The sequence below is a fragment of the Phacochoerus africanus genome, chromosome 8, assembly GCF_016906955.1.
Source record: "Phacochoerus africanus isolate WHEZ1 chromosome 8, ROS_Pafr_v1, whole genome shotgun sequence".
Classification (NCBI taxonomy): Eukaryota; Metazoa; Chordata; class Mammalia; order Artiodactyla; family Suidae; genus Phacochoerus; species Phacochoerus africanus.
In genome coordinates this window covers 142,199,385-142,223,087 of record NC_062551.1, presented here as the reverse complement: position 1 = coordinate 142,223,087, position 23,703 = coordinate 142,199,385, and the positions used below count along the sequence as shown (strand labels likewise).

The 23,703-nt window shown below is 36.2% G+C and overlaps 2 protein-coding genes across 8 annotated transcripts in view; one reads left to right on the top strand and one right to left on the bottom strand.

The window, feature by feature from the left end:
- LRRC40 (leucine rich repeat containing 40) overlaps positions 1 to 14,818 on the bottom strand; it is a 47,254-nt gene extending 32,436 nt beyond the window's left edge. The window contains exons 1-4 of the mRNA XM_047788659.1: positions 14,601 to 14,818; positions 7,129 to 7,310; positions 5,967 to 6,040; positions 2,986 to 3,115 (exon numbers count right to left, since the gene is read on the bottom strand). Of these exons, the coding sequence (XP_047644615.1) occupies positions 2,986 to 3,115; positions 5,967 to 6,040; positions 7,129 to 7,310; positions 14,601 to 14,751 (537 nt within the window). The 5' untranslated portion in view covers positions 14,752 to 14,818. The remainder of the gene's footprint in view (positions 1 to 2,985; positions 3,116 to 5,966; positions 6,041 to 7,128; positions 7,311 to 14,600) is intronic.
- A 66-nt stretch (positions 14,819 to 14,884) lies between these two features.
- Positions 14,885 to 23,703, top strand: part of SRSF11 (serine and arginine rich splicing factor 11) — a 47,886-nt gene continuing 39,067 nt past the window's right edge. For 6 of the 7 annotated variants that reach the window (XM_047788669.1, XM_047788666.1, XM_047788660.1 and 3 more), the window contains exon 1: positions 14,886 to 14,972. The gene's annotated coding sequence lies outside the window, so the exon portion shown is untranslated. Of the gene's footprint in view, positions 14,973 to 23,703 lie in introns of all 7 variants that reach the window. The other variant, XM_047788665.1, reaches the window with a different exon arrangement.

Here is a 23,703-nt window from a genome sequence, read left to right as displayed (position 1 = left end):
AATTCATGAAAGAACAAAAATAAGTCTGAAAAAAACCCAGCCATTTTAACTTTGGAAGGGAAAAAACATTCCCTCTTGGTTCTTCTGCTGACCTCAGCAACTCTGCTTTAACTAAGAACAAAAGTCTACTCTACTCTCTAGTTTCCACTCAAGCTTGCCTAATTAATCTCCATATCTTGATGTTGCTTTAAGTTTTCTTCCTGTTTTTTTCTTTACATAGTTACAAGAGAATTTTTTTAAATTCCTTTCAAAAGACAATGTTATGAATCATATATTTGACATTTAAATCAGGTATAAGTATTCTACCAGCTATCATCAAACTGTTAGGTAAGGCCAGTGGTAACGATGAATTAGAAAAAAATGACTTAAAGGAACTGTTCGCTGAAGACTATGATTGAGTCTAATATGAAACTGCATTCTGTATCACTAAGTTAAGAAGAAAGAAAGAGGAAAACTGCTAGATCAGCATTTTCACAAAAAATACTATTATTATAACAAAATAATTTATTATCATAATCTATGACATACAACATAATAATCTACAACTCAAATACTCTAAGGTCTAAGAATCAACAGATTACTAATACATAAATATTTTGTAATATCAAAAGTTACTGACACTAAGTGCAATGTAGTATTCTGGACTGGATCCTGGAACAAAAAAAAAAGGACATTAGCGGAAAAACTGGGAAAATACTATAAAATCGGTAGTTTAGTTAGTAATAGTATACCACTGTCAATTTCTTAGTTTTTACAAATGTCCCATGGTTATATAATGTTCACCCATTAAGGTGGGTGAAGGCTATATGTGAACTCTCTGTACTACCTTTATAACTTTTCTGTAAAATCTAAAATTATTTCAAAATCGGAGTTCCCATCATGGCTCAGTGGTTAAAGAATCCGACTAGGAACCATGAGGTTGAGGGTTCGATCCCTGTCCTTGCTCAGTGAGTTAAGATCCGGCATTGCCATGAGCTGTGGTGTAGGTTGCAGACGCGGCTCGGATTCAGTGTTGCTGTGGCTCTGGCATAGGCCGGTGGCTGCAGCTCCGAATCAACCACTAGCCTGGGAACCTCCATATGCTGGGGGAGCGGCCCAAGAAATAGCAAAAAAAAAAAAGACAAAAAAATAAAAAATAAATAAATAAAATTATTTCAAAATCAAAAGCTAAAAACGAAACAAGTTTCTGATAAGGGAAAAATTAAGTCACAAATTCTTAAGAAATTTTAAAGAATTCAAAACAACAGAATTACTAATAGTTAAATATTTAATTATTATAGTTAATAATTAAATTAGATAGAAAATAAGTACAGTATATATCACTTAGTACCATTATACTAATCAGTTTTTATGTAACTAAGAAATATTACTTGTGGAGTTCCTGTCATGGCTCAGTGATTAATGAATCTGACTAGGAACCATGAAGTTGCGGTTTGATCCCTGGCCCTGCTCAGTGGGTTAAGGATCTGGTGTTGCCATGAGCTGTGGTACAGTTTGCAGATGTGGCTCGGATCCCTCTTTGCTATGGCTCTGGCATAGGCTGGCAGCTACAGCTCCGATCCGACCCCTAGCCTGGGAACTTCCATATGCGGCGAGAGCGGCCCTAGAAAAGGCAAAAAGACCAAAAAATAAAAAAAAAGAAATATTACTTGCTTAAATGATTACAGATATTATGCTTTTAATGTCTTAATATACTGTTGCTCACTTTTATGATTTATTTGATATTGCATCCTTAAGAACACAATTTTCAACTAAAACATCCTTTCATTATTCAAATGACTATCTTGGAACTCATAAGGAAACAACTGGGAACTGCTACAGTTCATTAGGTTTCCTTTCAGCTTTCTACCAGACTCTTTAAATTTAAATCAACTGCTGTGTTTTACTGCTAAATTTTATAAGAAAATCTGACAGTTCCCTCCTTTGCCATCATTTCATCTACCTATGCCTTACTTTTCAAACCTTATCCCAATCTGATCAGATTGAAAAACAAAGAGATAATGAAGAAATGCTTGGGGAGAGCATCTATTTTGATTTCAAACACTAGAACAGATGGGGAAAATATCAAGAGAAAAGTAAAAGAAGCAATTTTTTCCTTTAATAAAAAATAAACTTTAAGGCTAATGAGTTTTTCAAAACACGTAGTAGTGAAAAGAAGAATGTAACATGAAATAACTATGTAGAGAGATTTATTATTAGAACATCTAATCCAATACAGCTTAAGTCTTTCAGACAGGATACCTTACTATAGTGTCTTACTTCCCTCTGCAGTAAAGTGGGAGAAAAAAAATACACTTTGAAGTCAAATGGTCTTACATTAAATTTCTGAATTCCTTACTTATTAGTTTCATGATTTCAAATAGGTTACTTTTTTTATGAGCCTTAGTTTCTTATCTATAACGGGATAAACCATCTACTTTTCTATATATAAAGCGAAGTGTCTATTGTTTGTATTATTCTTAATATGATTAAAATAATATTTGTATTCCTCTAAAGTAATCTCTATTTAAAATGTGAAATGGATGGAATGAAAATTTTACCAGGAAATGTATCCATTTTGAAAAAGAGGAAAGAAAAGGCAGGCCCTGATGGCATTATCTAGACACTCAGAGGACAGAGGCCATAAGGGCAATAGAGGAGGAGACAGGAATGGATATAAAAAGGGGGATTGGTAGATGCTAAAAACACCTTTCCTTTATTTTACTAAGCTGTAAAAGCTTCTAAATAACAAAGTCGTCTTTATCAGCCCCTTTCTCAAACTCTATTCCTAAATTAAAGTGATTTCCTTTATAAGAATAACATAGGAAAAATAAATTTACAATTATTAATTTAGCAATCTAATTGTAATGCACAGTTTATAATAATCTATAGTCATACAATCAGCTATCCATGTACCCATGATTTCATCATACATCCAATTTTTCAGTCTGTTGAAAAAATCCCATTGGCCTCAAATTAATTAAATATTGTAAAATTAAAACTTACTAAATCTTCTAAGTTGAAAAGTTGTTCAAATCCCTCTGGTATGCAAGTTAGTTCATTATGCTGGAGATACAGGCCCTTCAAGTTTCTTAGATTTGTAATTTCTTCAGGGAGTATTTTCAGCTTGTTATGGCTATTGATTGATAAAAACAAATGCTGAATAATTTAGTGAAAACACAATAAATATTTATAAAAGCATTTCTGCTAACCAACTACATGGGCTCATTTTAAAAAATGAAGTAAGGTTGCTAATTTTAAGTATTTATCCAATTTTATGTCCTAAAAGTATATGCTCATTAAAATGAGTAATCTGAATATAATCAAATTGAGAGTTTCAAAGAAGTAAGTTATATATTTTAACCAAACATATAATTTGTGAAACTTTGATTGGCTCCTCTTAATCAACTTGATTTTACATATAATGTAAAAGAATACACTGCCTCTAAATTTTTATACTCGGAGTTCCCATCATGGCACAGTGGAAAGGAATCCAACTAGGAATCATGAGGTTGTGGGTTCAATCCCTGGCCTCAATCACTGGGTTAAGGATCCAGCGTTGCCATGAACTGTGGTGTAGGCTGCAGACGTGGCTTGGATCTGGCATTGCTGCAGCTGTGGTATAGGTCGGCAGGTGTATCTCCAATTAGACCCCTAGCCTGGGAACCTCCGTATGCCAAGGGTGCAGCCCTAAAAAGCCAAAAAAAAAAAAATTGTATTGTGCCTGAGTTTTAGAATTTTGACAAAGATATGCACATACTAAACACTACAATGAAATCATATTTTACAAGGGGACTAGGTTTCGATTTAACACTCAAGACAAAAATAGCTATTTCTGTTTCAAGGACCTGACCTGCCTAGTTAAATGAAATATGTTACTCCAATCTTATTTGAATTTGGTCTTAACTTTCAGTTCAATCATTCTGTAGAGATATTCAGCTTATTGGACATTCAGTCCCAAGTCACTGATGATTAAGAGATGCCTTGACTTGTTCCTAGATTCATGACAAATTAACTACTCCTTTGAGAATTTGACTCTACTGTCATTCCATATACAATTACTTCACAAGTAACAGACAGGAAATGGGAAATAAAAGGGTGTAACAATGACCTTAAATGACATTAAAATAAAACTAGCTGGAACAAAAATGCCAAAAGATGTCTTCTAAAATATGAACAAAGAATTGTTAAAAACTGGTTGGGAGTTCCTGTCGTGGCGCAGCGGAAACGAATCCAACTACGAACCATGAGGTTGTGGGTTAGATCTCTGGCCTCGCTCAGTGGGTTAAGGATCTGGCGTTGCTGTGAACTGTGGTGTAGGTCGCAGATGGAGCTCGGATCTGGTGTTGCTGAGGCTCTGGCATAGGCCAGCAGCTGTAGCTCCAATTGGACCCCTAGCCTGGGAGCCTCCATATGCCGCGGGTGGGGCCCTAAAATACAACAGAAAACAAACAAACAAAAAGTGGTTGGTATTGTTGGTTATTTAACTGAAATCTTTGTATATTTGACAGAGACCTAGTTGGGCAAAGATGTAATTCTAATTCTTTTCCTCTCCTCATCTATTTCCTCCATCCATAGCTCATACTCTTGTAGAAACTAAAGCCACACCAGCTCCATACTCTCTCCTCTTCCTTTCAACCCTCCCCTCTCTTACTTTTCAAGCCACATCTTGCCTTTGGCTTGTATGGGAAGACGTTCTGATGCAGGTCTAAATAATTAGCAAAAAAATGCTAAAACAATATTTTGTATAGATAATTTTGATAATTTATGGTAATTTTAAGTTTTTCACCAGATAAGGACTATTATTTAAAGAGCAGTTCTGGAGTTCCCGTCGTGGCGCAGTGGTTAACGAATCCGACTAGGAACCATGAGGTTGCGGGTTCGATCCCTGCCCTTGCTCAGTGGGTTAATGATCCAGCGTTGCCGTGAGCTGTGGTGTAGGTTGCAGACGTGGCTCGGATCCCGCGTTGCTGTGGCTCTGGCGTAGGCCGGCAGCTACAGCTCCAATTGGACCCCTAGCCTGGGAACCTCCATATGCCACGGGAGCGGCCCAAGAAATAGCTAAAAAAAGACAAAAAAAATAAAAAATAAAAAATAAAGAGCAGTTCTCCCTCAAACCAGTAAATTCCAGCTAACTGAGATTTGATCATGTTATGTTAGGTAGATCTATAACAATGTAAATTTTATAAGCCACAACTTTTCAAACTATATTTTGAACACTTAATTCTTTTTCTTTTCTTCTGAAGTAAATCTTCCCTAATCCCTTTCCCCTGTGTATATACAACACATTAGGCAGTTATTCTTTCTTGAAAGTCTAGACAAATTGAAGGGCAAAAAGAATTAGCTAGAACCTTAGCCATCTTGGCCTCTCACGTACCTATAAATGAGTACCAGAAGCATATCCAGGGAATCCCAGGAATCTCCAGAAAAGTTTAAAAACTACTCATGTCAAAAACATGAAATTTTCCTCACTAATGAAAGAATTATTTTAAATTTCTTTTTATTGCTTAACACCTAGATATGTTTTAGAATATCAAAGTAAATTAAAACTTGAGATGTCAACAAAGATTTTGAATATAAACACTAAGAATTATTTCAAAAAAATAAAAAGTATTAAAAAAAATCAACTGGCCTTAAATTTGTAAAACCAGAAAATACGTAGGCAATTCTAAGACCAAAAAAATAAAATAATCTGAGAATTTTAACTTAAAATTCTTGGAGTTCCCATATGGCACAGCAAGTTAAGGATCCAGCAGTCAGTGCAGCGGTTCGGGTTGCTGCTGTGGTAAAGGTTAGATCCCTGGTCCAGGAATTTCCACAGCCCACAGGAGGAGCCAAAGAAAAAAAAAGCTTAAAATTTTTATTCTGTTTTAACCGCTTTCTGGGATAATACAAAACATTTTTTGGATGTTACAAAAAATTTTTAAAGAATATTAGATTTATACCTTTATACTAGCAATATTAACATAAATAAGCTTAAATTTTACCTGACATTAAGTTTCTGAAGATTTTCTAACTCTCTTATAGCGGAAGGAAGGGATGTCAGCTGATTATCGTGTATCTAAAAGTTATCAAAAGACACAGTCAATATCTTGGTCTTATAATTAACAATGAGCTTTGCCATTGTACAAAACTGATGATAAATTTCATTCTTTTAATTCAATAACATCATTGGGCCATTAGTAATTTGACTGAGTATAGAAGAAAAAAAGGAGGTTGAAATCAATCAAACTGCTATTCAGAAATAATGAAGTGATAAAACATCAATTTTAAATACTACGATTAAAAAAAACAAAATCTCTTCACCCAACTGAGTGGAATTCAATCTCAAGTGAGAGATGAAAGGGGTAGAGACGAACAGCCCTATGATGATATGATTTACGTCAACATTTATGAAAAATAAATGAGGGGGAATTTCTCATGTTCTTAACAGAATCACACTGTTTTCAAGACACAAGGAATCTTACTCCAATCCATTCACTTTACAAGTGAAGAAAATGAAAACTTCCCTAGAAACATGACTATATCCAACTCTTTCTGACATGGATTGGAAGATTTTTGATGAACCTAGGTAAAGCATAAAAGAAGCCTGTAGATTGTGAAACAGACTACTCATGCTTTATTGTACCACATGATGTGCAACTACCTAAAACCACAGTCCCTGAATAAAGACACAAAAATTTAAACCCAATAATTTAAGTCACTGTTAGAGGTATGTTAAAAAAAAATCAGTCTTAAGAACTTGCTTTAACATCTGGAATAATAATAATGATAAAAATAACAGCAATTTTTAAAAGATGAGCAGCAATAACCACTTGTTAAATACCGATTCTGTTTGCATGCATTAACTCATTTAATTCAAAGAACAATTTTGAAAAAGAGTTGTACTATCATTCCTGGTTTACAGATATGAAAACTGAAGGACAGAGAGGTAACTTTCCCAAGTTCACACAGTTACCATGTGGAAGAATCAGAACTGGAAGCCTGATGTTCTGACTGCACTCTAACATTGTGCTATGCCTAACAAAATAATTTGTTATTCTTCCTTGCACTCTACCAAGAAAACATGAGTTTTCTGCTTCTCAAAGCCTAAGTTTAGCTTTAAAGTCTCTTCAACTAAAGTCCCATATTTATAATTAGTCAACTTACATCAAGAACAGTCAATGCAGGCAGGAGGCGGAGATCATCACTAAGCGATTGAAGTTTATTGTTTGATATGATTAGTTTGGTCAAATCTGTTTGTTCCCACCATCGCTCAGTAGCACTGAATGAAAGATTCTGATTAGCTTCCTCAGGGATATCCACATTTATTCTCCAAACACACTGAGGCACTATTTCCACACCAAAAAAAAAAAAAAAAGAAAGAAATTAGAGATATTAGGAAGTACATGTTTATAATAGTAATTCAGCTTATCTACTGAAAGAAAATTTCTCGAACATTAAAAAAAAAACCCTTTCAAATAAATGAAACAGGAGTTCCCATCGTGGCGCAGTGGTTAACGAATCCAACTAGGAACCATGAGGTTGCGGGTTCGGTCCCTGCCCTTGCTCAGTGGGTTAAGGATCCGGTGTTGCCGTGAGCTGTGGTGTGGGTCGCAGACGCGGCTCGGATCCCGCGTTGCTGTGGCTCTGGCGTAGGCCGGTGGCTACAGCTCCGATCCGACCCCTAGCCTGGAAACCTCCATATGATGTGGGAGCGGCCCAAAGACATACCAAAAAGACCAAATAAATAAATAAACAAATGAAACAAATACCAATGAAGTACGACTTACATTAGCATGAACACTGATTTTATTCCAAAACAGAATATGGAGAATGTATTTTACATATTAGACATCACTCTTACCTCCATTCAACTATATTTACTACATACATTCTCTGCACAACCGTCTTTTTCTTTTAGGGCTGCACCAGGCTAGGAGTAGAATCTGAGCTGCAGCTGCCAGTCTATGCCAGAGCCACAGCAATTCGGGATCCAAGCTGCGCCTGTGACCTAATCACAGCTCATGGCAATGCTGGATCCTTAAGTCACTGAGCGAGGCCAGGGATCCAACCCGAGTCCTCATAGATACTGAGCCACAATGGGAACTCCCACATAGTCTTTTCAACAAATGTTTAGATAGATAAAAAATTAACCTCAACGTTTACCTTGTGACACACTTTAAAATTTATGCCAATGGAGTTCCCATCATGGCGCAGTGGAAACGAATCCGACTAGGAACCAGGAGGTTTTGAGTTCGATCCCTGGCCTTGCTCAGTGGGTTAAGGATCCAGCGTTGCTGTGAGCTGTGGTATAGGTTGCAGACGCGGCTCGGAACTGGCATTGCTATGGCTCTGGTATAGGCTGGCGGTTACAGCTCCAATTAGACGCCTAGCCCGGAAACCTCCATATGCCGCAGGTGCGGGGCTAAAAAAGACAAAAAGACCAAAATAAATAAAATTAATTAATTAAGTTAAATAAAACTAATGCCAAGTAGATCCCAGGGATCAAAACCGCATCATAGCAGTGATGAACTTCAAAAAAAATTATACAATGCCAAAGAAGTCTAAAACAAACAAATTGAATGAAATTCTACAAGGGGCTAATCTATATCGACAAAAAGATCACTGCTTCCATGGAGCTAGCAGTGGGTATGGACTGACAGCAAGGAGAACTTTTCGAGCGCTGGAAACGTTCTTTGTCTTGATCTTGATGATGGTTACATAATTGTACATGTTTGTCAAAACTCATTAACTATATACTTAAAATGAATGCATGTACTGTTTGCAAATTATGCCCTAATAAAAATAAAAAGTGTCGAATTTTAAAATACAGATGATGCACTATATTAAGGTAATTTCATGAATATATATGTGCATATATATGAATGAATAAAAAAACTGAAGTATGTGTGTATATATATTTCTCACAAGATAGATAATACCTTTAAGTAGTACTACCCAACAGAATTTTCTGCAATGATGGAAATATCCTGTCTGCCTTAGTCTATATTGTAGACACTAGCTGCATACAGCCAATGAGCACTTATAATATGGCTAGTGATAGAAGAACTTGATTTTTAATTTCTTTAAATTTTGGTTAATTAAAAATTAAAGAGATATATGTGACTGAGATTTCCATAATAGACAGCATGACACTTAACAAAAACTCAAAAAAGATTTCTTACATGTTTTTTGGCATATCATTCTTTCCTCCATTGACAACAACTAATTACAGAAATAAGGACTCACAAATGGGTTGATGGCAGAGAACTGTCTAATTTGAGGAAGATACTTACAAGTGGGTAGGTAAAGAAACAGAGAAGAAATAAAAAACACGTCTAAAATTGTGTTTACATGGATGAATAAATGTGTAGTTGGTAAACTACAGGACCAACAATGAGATTTAAAAATCTTTTCAAAAAAAAAAAAAAGATGTAATACATTGGAAAAAAAAAAAAAAGGAATTCCCGTCGTGGCGAAGTGGTTAACGAATCCAACTAGGAACCATGAGGTTGCGGGTTCAGTCCCTGCCCTTGCTCAGTGGGTTAAGGACCCGGTGTTGCCGTGAGCTGTGGTAGGTCGCAGACATGGCTCAGATCTGGCGTTGCTGTGGCTCTGGCATAGGCTGGTGGCTACAACTCCGATTAGACCCCTAGTCTGGGAACCTCCATATGCCACAGATGTGGCCCTATAAAAGACAAAAAAAAAAAAAAGTAATAAACCAATAAATCAAGTCACTGTGTAAAGGATCAGGGAAGCTCATTGATAAACACTCCAATTTTATCCAAGTATTTTTTTCATGGCCATCGATGGCCTCATTACATTAAAAGAATTCAATAATGACAAACCAAAGTATTATAGTGTCACTTTCAAGCTATCATTAGTTCAATGAGAAACACACACATACCCCTAGAATAAAAATAAAAAGTTATATGGAAGGCATTAACTCAATTGCAGTTTTAGGTTGATTTAATGGGATATATCTTTATGGTTTAGAACAAGTGAACCACTGTTATTTTACAATGCATGAAAAAAACTGTTCTTTTCTGAAGTGGTAGATATTGTAAGAAAAAAAATGAAACCATGTTAAACATAAAAAAGAAACATGTTTACTAATCTATTTAAGAGAAAAACATGCTTGAATTTATTAACTTGAGGGTACATTCAGTTTTATAGTGATGATAAGCCTCACTGAAACTATAACTATAGTTTCATTCTTCCATTCTTCCCTGTTTGTATTTTTTCTCTCCTACTCAAGAAAACATATTAATATGCAAATTAGTAAACATGGTATTAATACAGAGGTAAGTTTAAATTTGCACTAATTTATTAAACAAACTTTGGCATTGGTAATAACTTGAGATACACATCTCAAGAGATTGAAATATTAACTGTTAAAACTATTTCAACAGATCAAGAAATAGGAATGGGGTTTTCAACTAACTATCTAGTTCCTTGTTTTATAATCCAAGCAGATTTCCCTGGATTTCAGTAAATCAAAAATTAAACGTTCATCTCAAGATTCTGCCATCACATATGGATTAAGGCACTTTCTTTGTGCTTTCATATCTAAGGACTGTTTAAGAATTAGCTTGTTTTGGAGTTCTCTCGCAGCACAGCAGATTAAGGATCTGGTGTTATTACTGTAGTAGCTTGGGTCACTGCTGTGGCTCAGGTTCAATCCCTGGATCCATGGCCCAGGAACTTCCACATGCCCCGAGAGCAGCCTAAAAAGGGAAAAAAAAAAAAAAAAGAATTAGTTCTTTTTATAAGCAAAAACGTGGTAATAGAATATATCACTGTTTGTTCAATATAGATATTGCTGCTCTTTTTCATTGTACCAGATAAAATAGAACTGAATATGAGGTATTGATTGTTGTCTTGTGCTTGCATGGTCATGGCAGAATATTAGTTTAGGAGTGTTTTGGGATGACTCATCAAAAACGGAATGAAAGTAAGAGGTGCCAAGAGTTTAGAACAAAAGAATGCTATAAATTCTAAGGGAAACCACACTATTGAACTGACAGAAAGATTGCTAAGTGGATAGCTTATTAAAGAAGGCAATAAGTTTGGAAACAATATTATTTGAAAGAGAAATTTGAGTGTAAGGATTTCCTTCCTTATCTTGAAGAAAGCAGTTTGGTCAGTTTCCATTTGTGGAATTAAGAAAATAGGTCTAGGGCTCCTAGGCTTCAAGAAGTCATGTTGTCTGTTTTAGGGTAATGAAAATTTGCCATACTCAGCATGTAATTTGTTGTGACATGATAAAAAAGTGTAACACGAATCATACATTTACAAGGTTTTAAATAATATCCTTAAATCTATATTATCCATGTTCTGCTATACTATTTAGCTTGACCCTATTTCGATACTGACGGTTTTAATGGAATTTGCTGTCATATTCTAAACAGCTAATAAGAATTAACCAAAGCATTCATATTTTAATAACAAATAATTCCAGAAAGAAACTATGCTTCCAGGTGAGTAGATATTCTATAAGACATTATAATAGGGGATACGTGACATTGTGCATTTGTCAAAACTCATAGAATTGGAGTTCCCATTGTGGCTCAGCAGAAACAAACCCAACTAGTATCCAGAACAATGTGGATTCAATCCCTGGTCTTGTTCAGTGGATTAAAGATCTGGAGTTGTCTCAAGCTGCGGTGTAGGTCAAAGATGTGGCATGAATCTGGCAATTCTGTGGCTATGGCATAGGCTGGCAGCTGTAGCTCTGATTAGACCCTTAGCTGGGGAACTTCTATATGCTGCAGCTGCAGCCCTAAAAACAAAACAAAACAAAACTCATAGTATTATATAAGACTAAGAGTGAAAAGTAATACAAACAATAGACTTTAATAATGATATATCAATATTGGTTGATCAATTGTGACAAATGTATCATAAATGTAAGGTGTTAATAATAGGGGAAACTATGAGCTGGGAAGAGAAGATATATGAGAACTCTCTGTACTACCTGTTTAATTTTCTGGAAACCTAAAACAGCTCTAAATTTTTTTCTTAAATTATGGTTGTTTAAGGAAAAGACAATTTTTTGTTGTCATTTTTAAAGTATAGGATTCTGAAAAGAGACAAGAGGCCTTATTGTAAATACTTAGGAGCAAAATTTCAAAAGGCTTTTGAGGAGTTCCCATTGTGGTTTGGTGGAAATGAATCTGACTAGCATCCATGAGGATGCAGGTTTGATCCCTGGCCTCACTCAGTGGGTTAAGGGTCCCGCATTGCTGTGAGCTGTGGTGTAGGTCACAAATGTGGCTTGGATCCAGCATTGCTGTGGCTTAGCACCTACAGCTCCAATTCAACCCCAGCCTGGGAACCTCCATGTGCCACAGCTGTGGCCCTAAAAAGACCAAAAAAAAAAAGGCTATTGAGGAATTCTCTTGTGCTGTAGTATTGTCACTGCAGCAGCTCAGGTCACTGCTGTGACTCAGGTTCAGTCCCTGACCTGGGAACTTCCACATACTGTGGGCTTGGCCAAAACAAAACAAATAAAAGGCTTTTGAATGTTGTACTAAGAACTTTACACTGAATCTTGTGGACTGTGGAGTCATTAAATATGAATGACACAATAAGAACTTTGTTTTGGAAAGATAATTCTTGGTCATAACACTGATTTAGCGGGTGAGATTTAAAACAGGAAATCTGGAAAAACCACAAGAGCCAATTTTTACTGTGTATTTTATGTACCAGGCACTTTATATTATCTCATTTAAACCTCAGTAAGTCCTATTATTACACCACATTGTAAATGAGAAAGCACAAGGAGAGGAAGCATCTCAAAGTTACATGAGCAAAGATATGGAGATAAGAAAGATGGCCCCACAGTTAATTATGAACTATAAATAATTCACAATTACAGCAACTTGACTATCAAAGGCTGAGTGACAAGAGATGAAGTTGAAGTCTACAATTAGATAAAGAAAAACCTTTTATATTATGGTAACAAAGATTCCTTTTTGATATATAAGCTACAAAAACCATGTGCCTCTCTTATTTATATCTTTTGTCTCCTATGAAATACTCTACCTTCAACATCATTTCCTAGGATTACAATAATGACCTAAATGGCCTTGATTCCTATCATCATAGAGTTAAGAGTCAAAACTAATTTGCTGCCTGAAATGTTAACAGACTAAACCATCTGGGTCCAATCATTAAGTACATCCCGCACACACATAGTATTTAAGAATATTAGTTTATTTACTTATTCCTTCTAATAAGAACCGACTAAGTACCAAGTATTCTATGAGTACTAGGGACACAACAATGAACAAAACAAAGCTCCTTGACCACATGGAACTAATAGTGCAGTGGAGGGCAGAGAAGACAATAAGTAAATAATATAAATTCTGATAGTGATAAATACTATTACAAAGCAGGTTAGAGAATACAATGTTAGCAATGTTATTTAGATAGAGTAGTTAGGAAGGGCCTATCTGAGCAGACTCCTGCAGGAAGCAAAGGAGTGAATCCTAGTCAGGTATTAAGTAAAAAGTTCCAGGCTTTGGGAAAATCAAGTGTATCTGCACATCTGTCATTTTAAAAGATTTGTGTTCCCAGTGATTAAAACCTTTTCTAGGAGTTCCCTTCGTGGCTCAGCGGTTAAAGAACCTGACTAGCAACCATGAGGAATTGGGTTCAATCCCTGGCCTTGTTCAGTGGGTTAAGGATCCCGCATTACTGTGGCTGTGGCGCAGGCCAGCAGCTGTAGATCCATTCGACCGCTAGCCGTGGAACCTCCATATGCCGCGGGTGGGGGCCTAAAAAGCAAAAAACAAAAACAAAAAATCCTTTCTAGATAGAGCAGAGATTTCTGTCATATATCCTTTTATTTACATGGTTAATTCTATACACGGCACAATAAAAAAGTAATCATTAGAAGGAAAGGAAAGGTTTAATCCCACATAGCCTAAAACCTGAATATACGTAGAGGAAAACATTACAGGAGGAATGCCATATTCTCTTTCCCCACTTCCCACTCTCTCCCTTACAGAACAGAAAATCAGAAGAGCAGCTGGCTATTATTCATTCATGGTATCCAGATTTGTGCTTATCTTCACTAGATTTTCCAGGATACACCAAATTCACTCTGTATGGCATCTATTTGATCCTCAATTTAGGAAATATGCTCATTACACCTTGTAGGAGTTGCACACAGAAAAGGGTCTTGACAAGGAACAGTAGCATTCACTCTAAGTTCACAAGTTCATAAATGCTGTATTTTATATAGAGAATTTTAGCGTTGGTAAGTGCCCTAAGCGACTAAATTAAGATAAACAGAGCACCAAAGAAACAAATCATTTGCCTGTCATTTGATTCCTAATTCAGTCGCGTTTATCCCATAAAATGTGAGAATCCCAGAAAGAACCCAGTTTAAATTCTGACCATATTCCCAGCACAATCCCTGCAACAGACATATCCGGAGCGAAAAGCAGGAACCGAACAGGCTGACCGAACCAGTGGAAATGTGATTAGTGCCGGATTTCGAGGACAGAGATCCTGGCTAAGCGTCTGGGGAAAATGTGGCCAAAGCCAAGCCAGAGAGAGGAAAGGGAGGATACGTGGGGCAAACTACTTTCTGCCAGGCTCCCAAATCGGGTCTTCCATTTGGATCTTACCTTCACTGAGGTTGCGGCCCGACAGGTTTAACTGGCCGCTCTTCCTTGCCGCCTTTAGTAGTCCCTGGGGTACTGAGGCAGCGCAGTCTCTCCTCTCATTTCGGAAACCCGCTCGGGGATCCCGACCAGCTACTCCCTTCAGCCGCGACATGTTCAAACCCCGAAATCCAGAAGCAAAGCCCCGCCCGTGACGCTTAAAGGTGGCGCCACTGGGCTGCCCCGCCCCTGCCGGGAGCGCGTGCTCCGTGCGCCGGGCCTTCGCTCTCGGCGGCGCGGTTCTGATGTCGTCATCGCGAGCGCCTGAGGCAGGAGGACAGAGGAGCCCTTCCCGTTGCCGGTGCCGGCCTTGTGTCTTGGAATTACTTTGCTCAAGTAAGTGCGTTTAACGGGCTGAAGAAGGGGTTTGAGTTTATCTTGTGCACTGTTACTGCACCTCCAACCTTCTCTTCTGCGCTCCCGCCTCGGCGAGGGTGTCAGGAAAGGATAACCTTCTCTTCTCCCCTCGCCTGGCCGGACGTGGGCCTTGACTAAAACTTGAGACCTGGGCGCGGTCTGTAGTCTCTGGACCCCTGCCTGTGTTTGTCGCTGGTGGTGCTGGCCAAACCTCCTTTCCGCGTAGAAAGTAAAACCAGTTTCTTTTCTTCGGGCCTATACTCTGGCTTCTAGAATTAGTGCACCTTTGCCCGTTGTCGTATGGAGTTTATGGCCAGCATACGAGGTAGTTTGAAATGGAAGAGTCGGCAACAGAAAAGGGGAGGGAAAGCTTCATAATGAATGTTCTCTATACCGGGCGGTTTAGGAAGACAAGTGGAAGCGCGAGCTTCAGTGTAGCGAAAAAAGCTTGGACTTCGGAGCACAAGAGAAACGAGTTCGAATCCCAGCTGCTTTTGTAGCTTACACGCTGTATAAAGTTTACTTGACAACTTGTAAAGCTGTCTTTTTTCTTCAATTTAGGGATGATCATGCCTATCTAATTTTTTTAAAAATAATTAGGTGAAGATAAAAATATTGAACTTAAAATATTGAGCATTTTGTGAAGAAAGGGACTCCATCTAATTCAAAATAGAACATGAAAAATTTTGTTCAAAAGTCCCTTATCTTGCAAAGTGTCTGAAATGTACAAGTTTAACGAGTCATTCAATAAGTAATTAATAACTAGTCACCTTTAGTATTGTCCAGGGTGCTAGACTTTTCTTTCTCCTGAAGTGATTTTGTTTTGAAAACAACAGCAGGAAATAGCCTCCTAAGCCCCTGTCAACTCGACTGGGATCGTTAGGGTTTAAAAGGTGAGACGACAGCCCATTGACAAATTCACACACGCAGTTTTGCTTGAGTCTCAAGTGTTTGCGAACCATAACATTTCGTTTTTAAACTACCTTCCCCCCCTCCCCCCCCGCCGCTTGATTTTTTTTTTTCCCCCTTAATTCTGTGGAGTTCTTTGCATTGAAAGGGAACAGAAAAGTATCAGGAATTACACTACCAAGCAAGCAAAGAGTGCGTTTTAAAGCAAGGACCATAGCAGTTTTTGCAGGGTCACCAGTAAACACCACCACTACCCTAAGTTTGTCTTTACAGTAATCATTGTAGTTATTGAGCCCTCAGTGTCAGGCTCAGTGCTGACAATACCTTACTATCTGATATTTAGCACAATGACCAGAAGGAATTGCAGCTACGAGGAATTTAAAAACTTGCCAAAGTTCAAATTTCTACGAGGGTATGACCAGGCATTTGAACCTGGATATCTCTAAAACCTTTCTTATTAATCATTATGATTTGCCTAATTGCTTTTATTTCATCATTTACAACTTGCTTTTGTCCTAGAACCATTTTAAGGGACACTTCAATTATGTTTTAAAAGATACTTATTTATTAGAGAAAACTATTTTTCTTTGTTGCAGGATGTTAACAGCCTACCTTTGGAGGATTAACTGTTGAAGTATAAAATTTTACAGTAGCCACCTCTCCCCCCTACAATAGATTCTTTTTTAGTGCAATGTTCTTGAAAAATTAGAGGCAAGGTGTAGTTTTTGATTTATTGTACTTGAAGTGAAATATTACATTATTGACATTTAATTATTATATTGAAATATTGTTGCATTTTGTATGAGAAGCATATCCTGATTAATGGCAGAGTAATTCTGAAAAGTCCAAGTGACTGTACACTTGTGGTAAGCTTCAATAGATATAAAATAATGTGTGTAAAAATTTTACTAGAATATATCTATAATACACTGTGTATTGTACCTGTGTAGCAAGTACGGATTGAGCAGTTTCGGTGAAAATTATTATTTCATGGACTCAGAAAAATTATGTGTTTTATTTTAAATTGATGGAAATTGAAAGCTTATCAATTGAGCTTTTTTATGAGAAAGTGTAATTGTATATAGTTATATTCATGGGAATTAGCACTTTGTATCATTTGTATTACTTTGGAAAGAATGCTTAAAACAAAAAATCCAACTTTTTTTCAACATGAGCATGTAAGCTAAAGTATTTGCTTTTATTTATTTATTTATTTGTATTAAAGTATAGTTGGTTTACAGTGTTGTGCCAATTTCTGTTGTACAGCAAAGTGACACATTCATACATATATATATATTTATATATAATTTTTTTCTTTTTTTTTTTAAATATCATTTTCCATCACAGGTCCATATGTTTTTGAATCAGTACCACTATCCCGGGAGATTAGATATAGTTCCCTGTGCTATACTGTAGGACAGTATTGTCTATCCATTCTAAATGTAGTAGTTTGCATTTGTTAACCTCAAACTCCTAGCCAATCCCACTCCTTCACCCCTCCTTCACCCCTCCCTGGGCAACAAGTCTATTCTCCATGTCTTCAAGTCAGTTTCTGTTTTGTAGATAGGTTCATTTGTGCAGTATTTTAGTTTCCACATATAAGTGTTATCATATGGTATTTGTCTTTCTCTTTCTGACTTCACTTAGTATGAGAATCTCTAGTTGCATCCATGCTGCCGTGATGGCATTATTTCATTCTTTTTTATGGCTGAGCAGTATTCCATTGTGTATATGTACCACATCTTCTTAATTCAGTCATCTGTCAATGGACATTTAGGCTGTATCCATGTCTTGGCTATTGTGAATAGTGCTGCAATGAACATACGGGTGCAGATATCTTTTTGAATTGTAGTTTTGTCCAGATATATGCCCAAGAGTGGGGTTGTTAGATCATATGGTAGTTCTACATTTAGTTTTCTGAGGAAACTCTATATTGTTTTCCATGGTGGTTGTACCAATTTACATTCCTACCAGCAGTGGAGGAGGGTTCCCTATTCTCCACACCCTCTCCAGTGTTTGTTATTTGTAGACTTATTAATGATGGCCATTCTTACTAGTGTGAGATGGTACCTCATTGTAGTTTTGATTTGCATTTCTCTAATAATTAGTGATGTTGAGCATTTTTTCATGTGCCTGCTGGCTATCTATATGTCTTCTTTGGAAAAAATGTCTGTTTAGGTCTTCTGCCTATTTTTAGATCGGGTTCCTTGTTTTTTAGATGTTTGAACCACATGAGTTATTTGTATATTTTGGTGATTAGGCCCTTGTCAGTTGCATAGTTTGTGGCTATTTTTCTCCCATTCCATAGGTTGTCTTTTCATTTTTCTTATGGTTTTCTTTGCTATACAAAAGCTTGTAAGTTTGATTAGGTCCCATTTGTTTATTTGTATTGCTTTGGGAGACTGAGCTAAGAAAACATTTGTACGAGTTGATGTCAGAATGTTTTGCCTCTGTTCTCTTCTAGGAGTTTTATGGTGTCATATCTTATGTTCAAGTCTTTAAGCCATTTTGAGTTTAATTGTGTGCATGGTGTGAGGCTGTGTTCTGGTTTTATTGGTCTACATGCAGCTGTCCAGTTTTCCTAGCACCACTTGCTAAAGAGACTTCTTCCCATTTTATGTTCTTGCCTCCTTTGTCTAAGGTTAATTGACATTAAGTGTCTGGGTTTATATCTGGGCCTGCTTTTCTGTTCTGTTGGTCCATATGTCTGTTTTTGAATCAGTACCACACTGTCTTGATTACTGTAGCTTTGTAATATTGTCTCTTGGAGAGTTATGCCTCCTGCTTCATTTTTTTCCCCTCAGGATTGCTTTGGCAATTCTGGGTCTTTTATGGTTCCATATCAATTTTTGTATTACTCTTGTTCTGTGGAAAATGTAATGGGTAATTTGATAGGGATTGCATTATATCGGTAGATTGCTTTGGGCAGTATGGCCATTTTAACAATTCTTCCAATCCAGGAGCATGGCATATCTTTCCATTTCTTTGAGTCCTCTTTAATTTCCTTTACTAATGTTTTATAGTTCTCAGCATATAAGTCCTTCACCTCCTTAGATTTATTCCTAGGTATTTTATTTTGGGGGGTATGATTTTAAAAGGTATTGGGTTTTTTATATTTCTTTTTAAATATTTCCTTGTTAGTAAACAGAAATGCAGCCAATTTCTGAATGTTAATCGTGTGTCCTGCTACTTTGCTGAATTCTTTTATCAGATGGAGTAGTTTTTGTGTGGAGTCTTTAGGATTTCTGTATGTAGTATCACGTCATCCTCACATAAGGACAATTTTACCTCTTTTCTTCCAACTTGGACACCTTTTCTTTCTTTTTCTTTTTTCTTTTTTTTTTTTTTGTATGATTGCTATGGCTAGGACTTCTAATACTACATTGAAGAAAATTGGCTAGACTGGGCAGTATTTGCTTTTTTAAAAAAATGTGTTATTAAAATAATATGGAACAGGTACCTCCTATGTGGGGGCTGGAGACTATTTTTGTAACATAATTTGCCTAGCTACAATTTATTTTACTCATCTTATTAAAGTATAGAAGTTTTCACTCTTCTGGCTTCGCTAAATGAAAACAAAAAGTGAAGAAACCAAAAAATTTTGAGCCTAAGAATTATATTGGCCAAAGAATGCTGTTCAGTTCCGTAATGGAGATGAAGACGACTTATTCAAGTAATATAGAATTGCTTATCACTGTCATTAAAATGTAATAAGACATTTTCAAAAATGGCTGTGTTATGAACATTGATACGTGTTAGACATTTTTAGAGCTGAAAGGTGCAATTGATAAGATGAATTTATTGAGGCAAATTGAGAAATCGTGGTAAAGGAAATGACATAGTTTCAAATGTGGCTTTGAATTGTATTTTGTTGTTATTGGAGCTAGGTGTGGTAATTTTTTCCAGAGTGCATTTTATTTTAGATTATTCATTTGTATATCCTTTGTATGTTCCTTGTGCTTCTCTTTCTTACTTTTGAATCAGGAAGCAATGGGCTTGCTCTAGGAGGTTTAATATTTAATATAAATGTTGAGTCTTCTGTTTTTGTCTACTTTCAGTGCAAAAGAATTTTAGTACACTAGCTTTAGGGAAATATCATTTTCATTGTCTTCTTATAAAAAGGCTTTTACATTGCTAGTGTTTTTCATATGAAAAAAAGTAGAAAAGATTTTTTTTATCTTAATTGCTTTAGCTTCGCTTTTTTTCGGTAAATTTTCTATCTGTTGAAAAAAGGAATCTAAAACAGGTGGGGGTTGTAAAGTGGTATTGCTTAGGTCATTAAATAAAAAGCATTTATGGTATTTGTTTTTCTAAAATCAGCTGAAAGTGTTTTCTATTATCCATAGTGATTCTTACTCCTAATATTTAATAGCTGTTTTCTTTCTCATTTTTCCAAGATTAATGTGTTCTTTGATTTAAAGTCTTAATTTTAACAATTGTGTAGGTTTTATAAATGTTTAAAGTAGTGAAGTAATATAGAGATAAAATTAGGACACCAAACCAGAGAATGTACTGCATAATACTATTCTGTCTTTAATTTTATAAACAAATACAAAACCACTGCCAAATAAATCTGTTTAAAAATTCGTTTTAATCAAAATCCACTATTTTAAAATTTGACTTCATATCACCCTTGCCTTTTGGATGTGACTTGCAACTCTATTTGCTCAATACTTCAAAAACAGAGAAATTAAGTATGTATGGCAAATACTATTTGTGTGAATAAACATCCCCAACAGATTTAATATGACAAGATATGGCCCCTGAGACTATATTTTTAATACTAACTTAAGTTGATGAGAGAGAAAATGTTAATAATTTTAATGGTTTGTTGACATTCATAGTTGACAGATTTTTATTTAAAAATTTGATTTGTCAAATTTGGAGGTGGAATATTTATACTCAACAATTGCAATTAAAATAAATGTTAGCTTAACTTTCAGAATACCTTCAAGACTGCCCACTACTTTTTTTCTACATCAGGTTTTTCCCCCCATCCTTTAAAATATCACAGTTACATATACTTAAATGATTTGATGGTACTATTATTGGAAGTGGGGGTTTAAAATATAGTAAACATTGATACCCACAGTGAAAATCTATCAACTCAGCTTTTGCTTTTCTTCTTTCTAGAGATACATGTTTTGCACTCATCACTAAATTTATTTACTGTTAATATAGCTTTTTTTTTTCCATTTTGGAAATGCTGGCCTTTTATTTCTCTTTTGTTCCTCATTTCCTAAAAAGCTATCTTTCCATCATCTCTTCATTCCTTAAAAATAATTATTTGATCAATGTCTTCACATTTTTTTTTTTAATTTTTAAATGATTTTCATTTTTTCCTTTATAGCTGGTTTACAGTATTCTGTCAATTTTCTACTGTACAGTAAGTTGATCCAGTCACACATACACAATATCCACTCCTTTTTCTCACATTATCATGCTCCATCATAAGTGACCAGACACAGTTCCCAGTGCTATATAGCAGGATCTCATTGTCTATCCATTCCAAAGGCAATTATTTGCATCTATTAACCCAAATTCCCAGTCCATCCCATCCCTCCCCCTCCCCCTCCCCCTCGGCAGCCACAAGTCTAGTCTCCAAGTGCATGAGTTTCTTTTCTATGGAAAGGTTTGTTTGTGCCATATATTAGATTCCAGATGTAAATGATGTCTTACACTATTTGTCTTTCTCTTTCTGACTTACTTCACTTAGTATGAGAGTTTCTACTTCAACACGAGCTAATTGTGGCTTGAAACCAACTGCAGTTCATAATTTCAAGTAGCTAAGATGGCGGTTGAAGGAAAAAACCATTAGGGCCTTCAGATTTAGTACATGTCAGGAAATTGGATTGTTTCATGTGCTTACTGATATAGATATATTTTTTATTTAATGATTTTTATTTTTTTCCATCATTGCTGGTTTACAGTGTTCTGTCAATTTTCTGCTGTACAGCAAGGTTTCCCAGTCACACATACACATAAACATTCCTTTTTCTCACGTTATCGTGCTCCATCATAAGTGACTAGATATAGTTCCTAGTGCTATACAGCAGGATCTCTTTGCTTATACTTACAGATATTTTGCTTTTTTTTTTTTTTTTTTTCCCCCACTTGTAGCTTTGGTCATTTGGTAGTCTGTTGCTCTAACCCGCGTCATTGTAGTTTTAAGATTGATCAAGCATATGTAGAGTTGTTTTGTATCTTTTTAAAATTAGAATAACATTCTTGTTCTAAAAATATAGAAAAGTAATTGAAGCCTTCCTAGAAAGAGTTTTCCATGAAGTGTTTATGTTTTATCAAAAAAGAAATGTTTTATCATCTGTCTACACATACTATTGGTAAAGTGCTGCTTTAGGAGCAAAATGAATGTGAAAATCTGAAATCTGTTGTCATGTTTCCTTTACAGCAGCCTCTTAAAGAAGAAAGGGCATCTAATAATAGTATATTTCACATGTTTACCACCGCTTAACAGTTTACAGAGTAAACTTTCACATTTGACAGTAATGCTCTAAGGTTACACTCAAGCATTATTGTTATTCATCTGTTGAAAAGAAGTTGTTGAACACAGACTTGTAAAGGTATACACCATTACCATATACCATTTGTTGAGTACTTATGTGCTGGGCACTGTGTTAGGTGCTTCATATCCATTATATTTCTAATCTTAACCTTAAATGGTATCATTATCCCCATTCACATAAGGAAACTGAGGCTCACATTTGCCTGTTATAGTAGTGAGAACATAGGAGAATCGTATGGGGAACTTCTACTTTTCTACACTCATCGTTTGAATATTTAACATTTATATTATTTTATAATCTTTTTTTAGAAATGCTGCAAAAGGAGTTCCCATTGTGGCTCAGTGGTAACAAACCCTGCTAGTAACCATGAGGATGCAGGTTCAATCCTTGGCTTCACTCAGTGGGTTGAGGACCTGGTGTTGCCCTGAGCTGTGGTGTAGGTCACAGACAAGGTTCGGATCCTGAGTTGCTCTGGCTGTGGCGTAGGCCAGCAGCTGCAGCTCTGATCGATCCCTAGCCTGGAAACTTCCCTATGCATCAGATGAGGCCCTAAAAAGAAAAAAAAAAAAAGAATATGCCACAAAAAAACTATATTAAAATGTGTAAGATGTGGGATTTTAACTTAGAGATACTTCATACTATATAAAGTAACTCTTTTCTCTTGTTTGTTTTGTCTTTTTACGGCCGCACCCTTGGCATATGGAGGTTCCCAGGCTAGGGGGTTGAATCAGAGCTGTAGCCACCAGCCAACACCAGATCTGAGCCACGTGTGTGACCTACACCACAGCTCACGGCAATGCCAGATCCTTAACCCACTGAGTGAGGCCAGAGATTGAACCTGCAACCTCATGTTTCTAGTGGGATTGGTTTCCCATGCGCCATGACGGGAACTCCTAAAGTAACTCTTCTGATTAATTATATGAATGATGAAGTACAAGTATTGCAAGGTACGAGCCTAAAATAGAGCGATGGTATAAAAACGGAACCCAGTTGAGGAAACAATTTTTCAAAAGAAAAGATTTTTAAATTGTAGAGTAGGGATAATAATAGTACTTATCTATGTTTTCTAAGCATTTGTAGTAGTTCTCTCACTTTATCCTAAAAACAACTCAGCAAGGTAGGCATTATTATCCCTATTTTTCAGATAAGGAGGTTGAAGCACAAATAAGCCAAAGATCACAAATATCTTAATTGGTAGAAGAGCCCCTTTGGTTTGACTTGAGGCTTATATTTTTGCACACTCCCGCAGCTTTTAAGTGTTGTGAAGATTAAAGGGC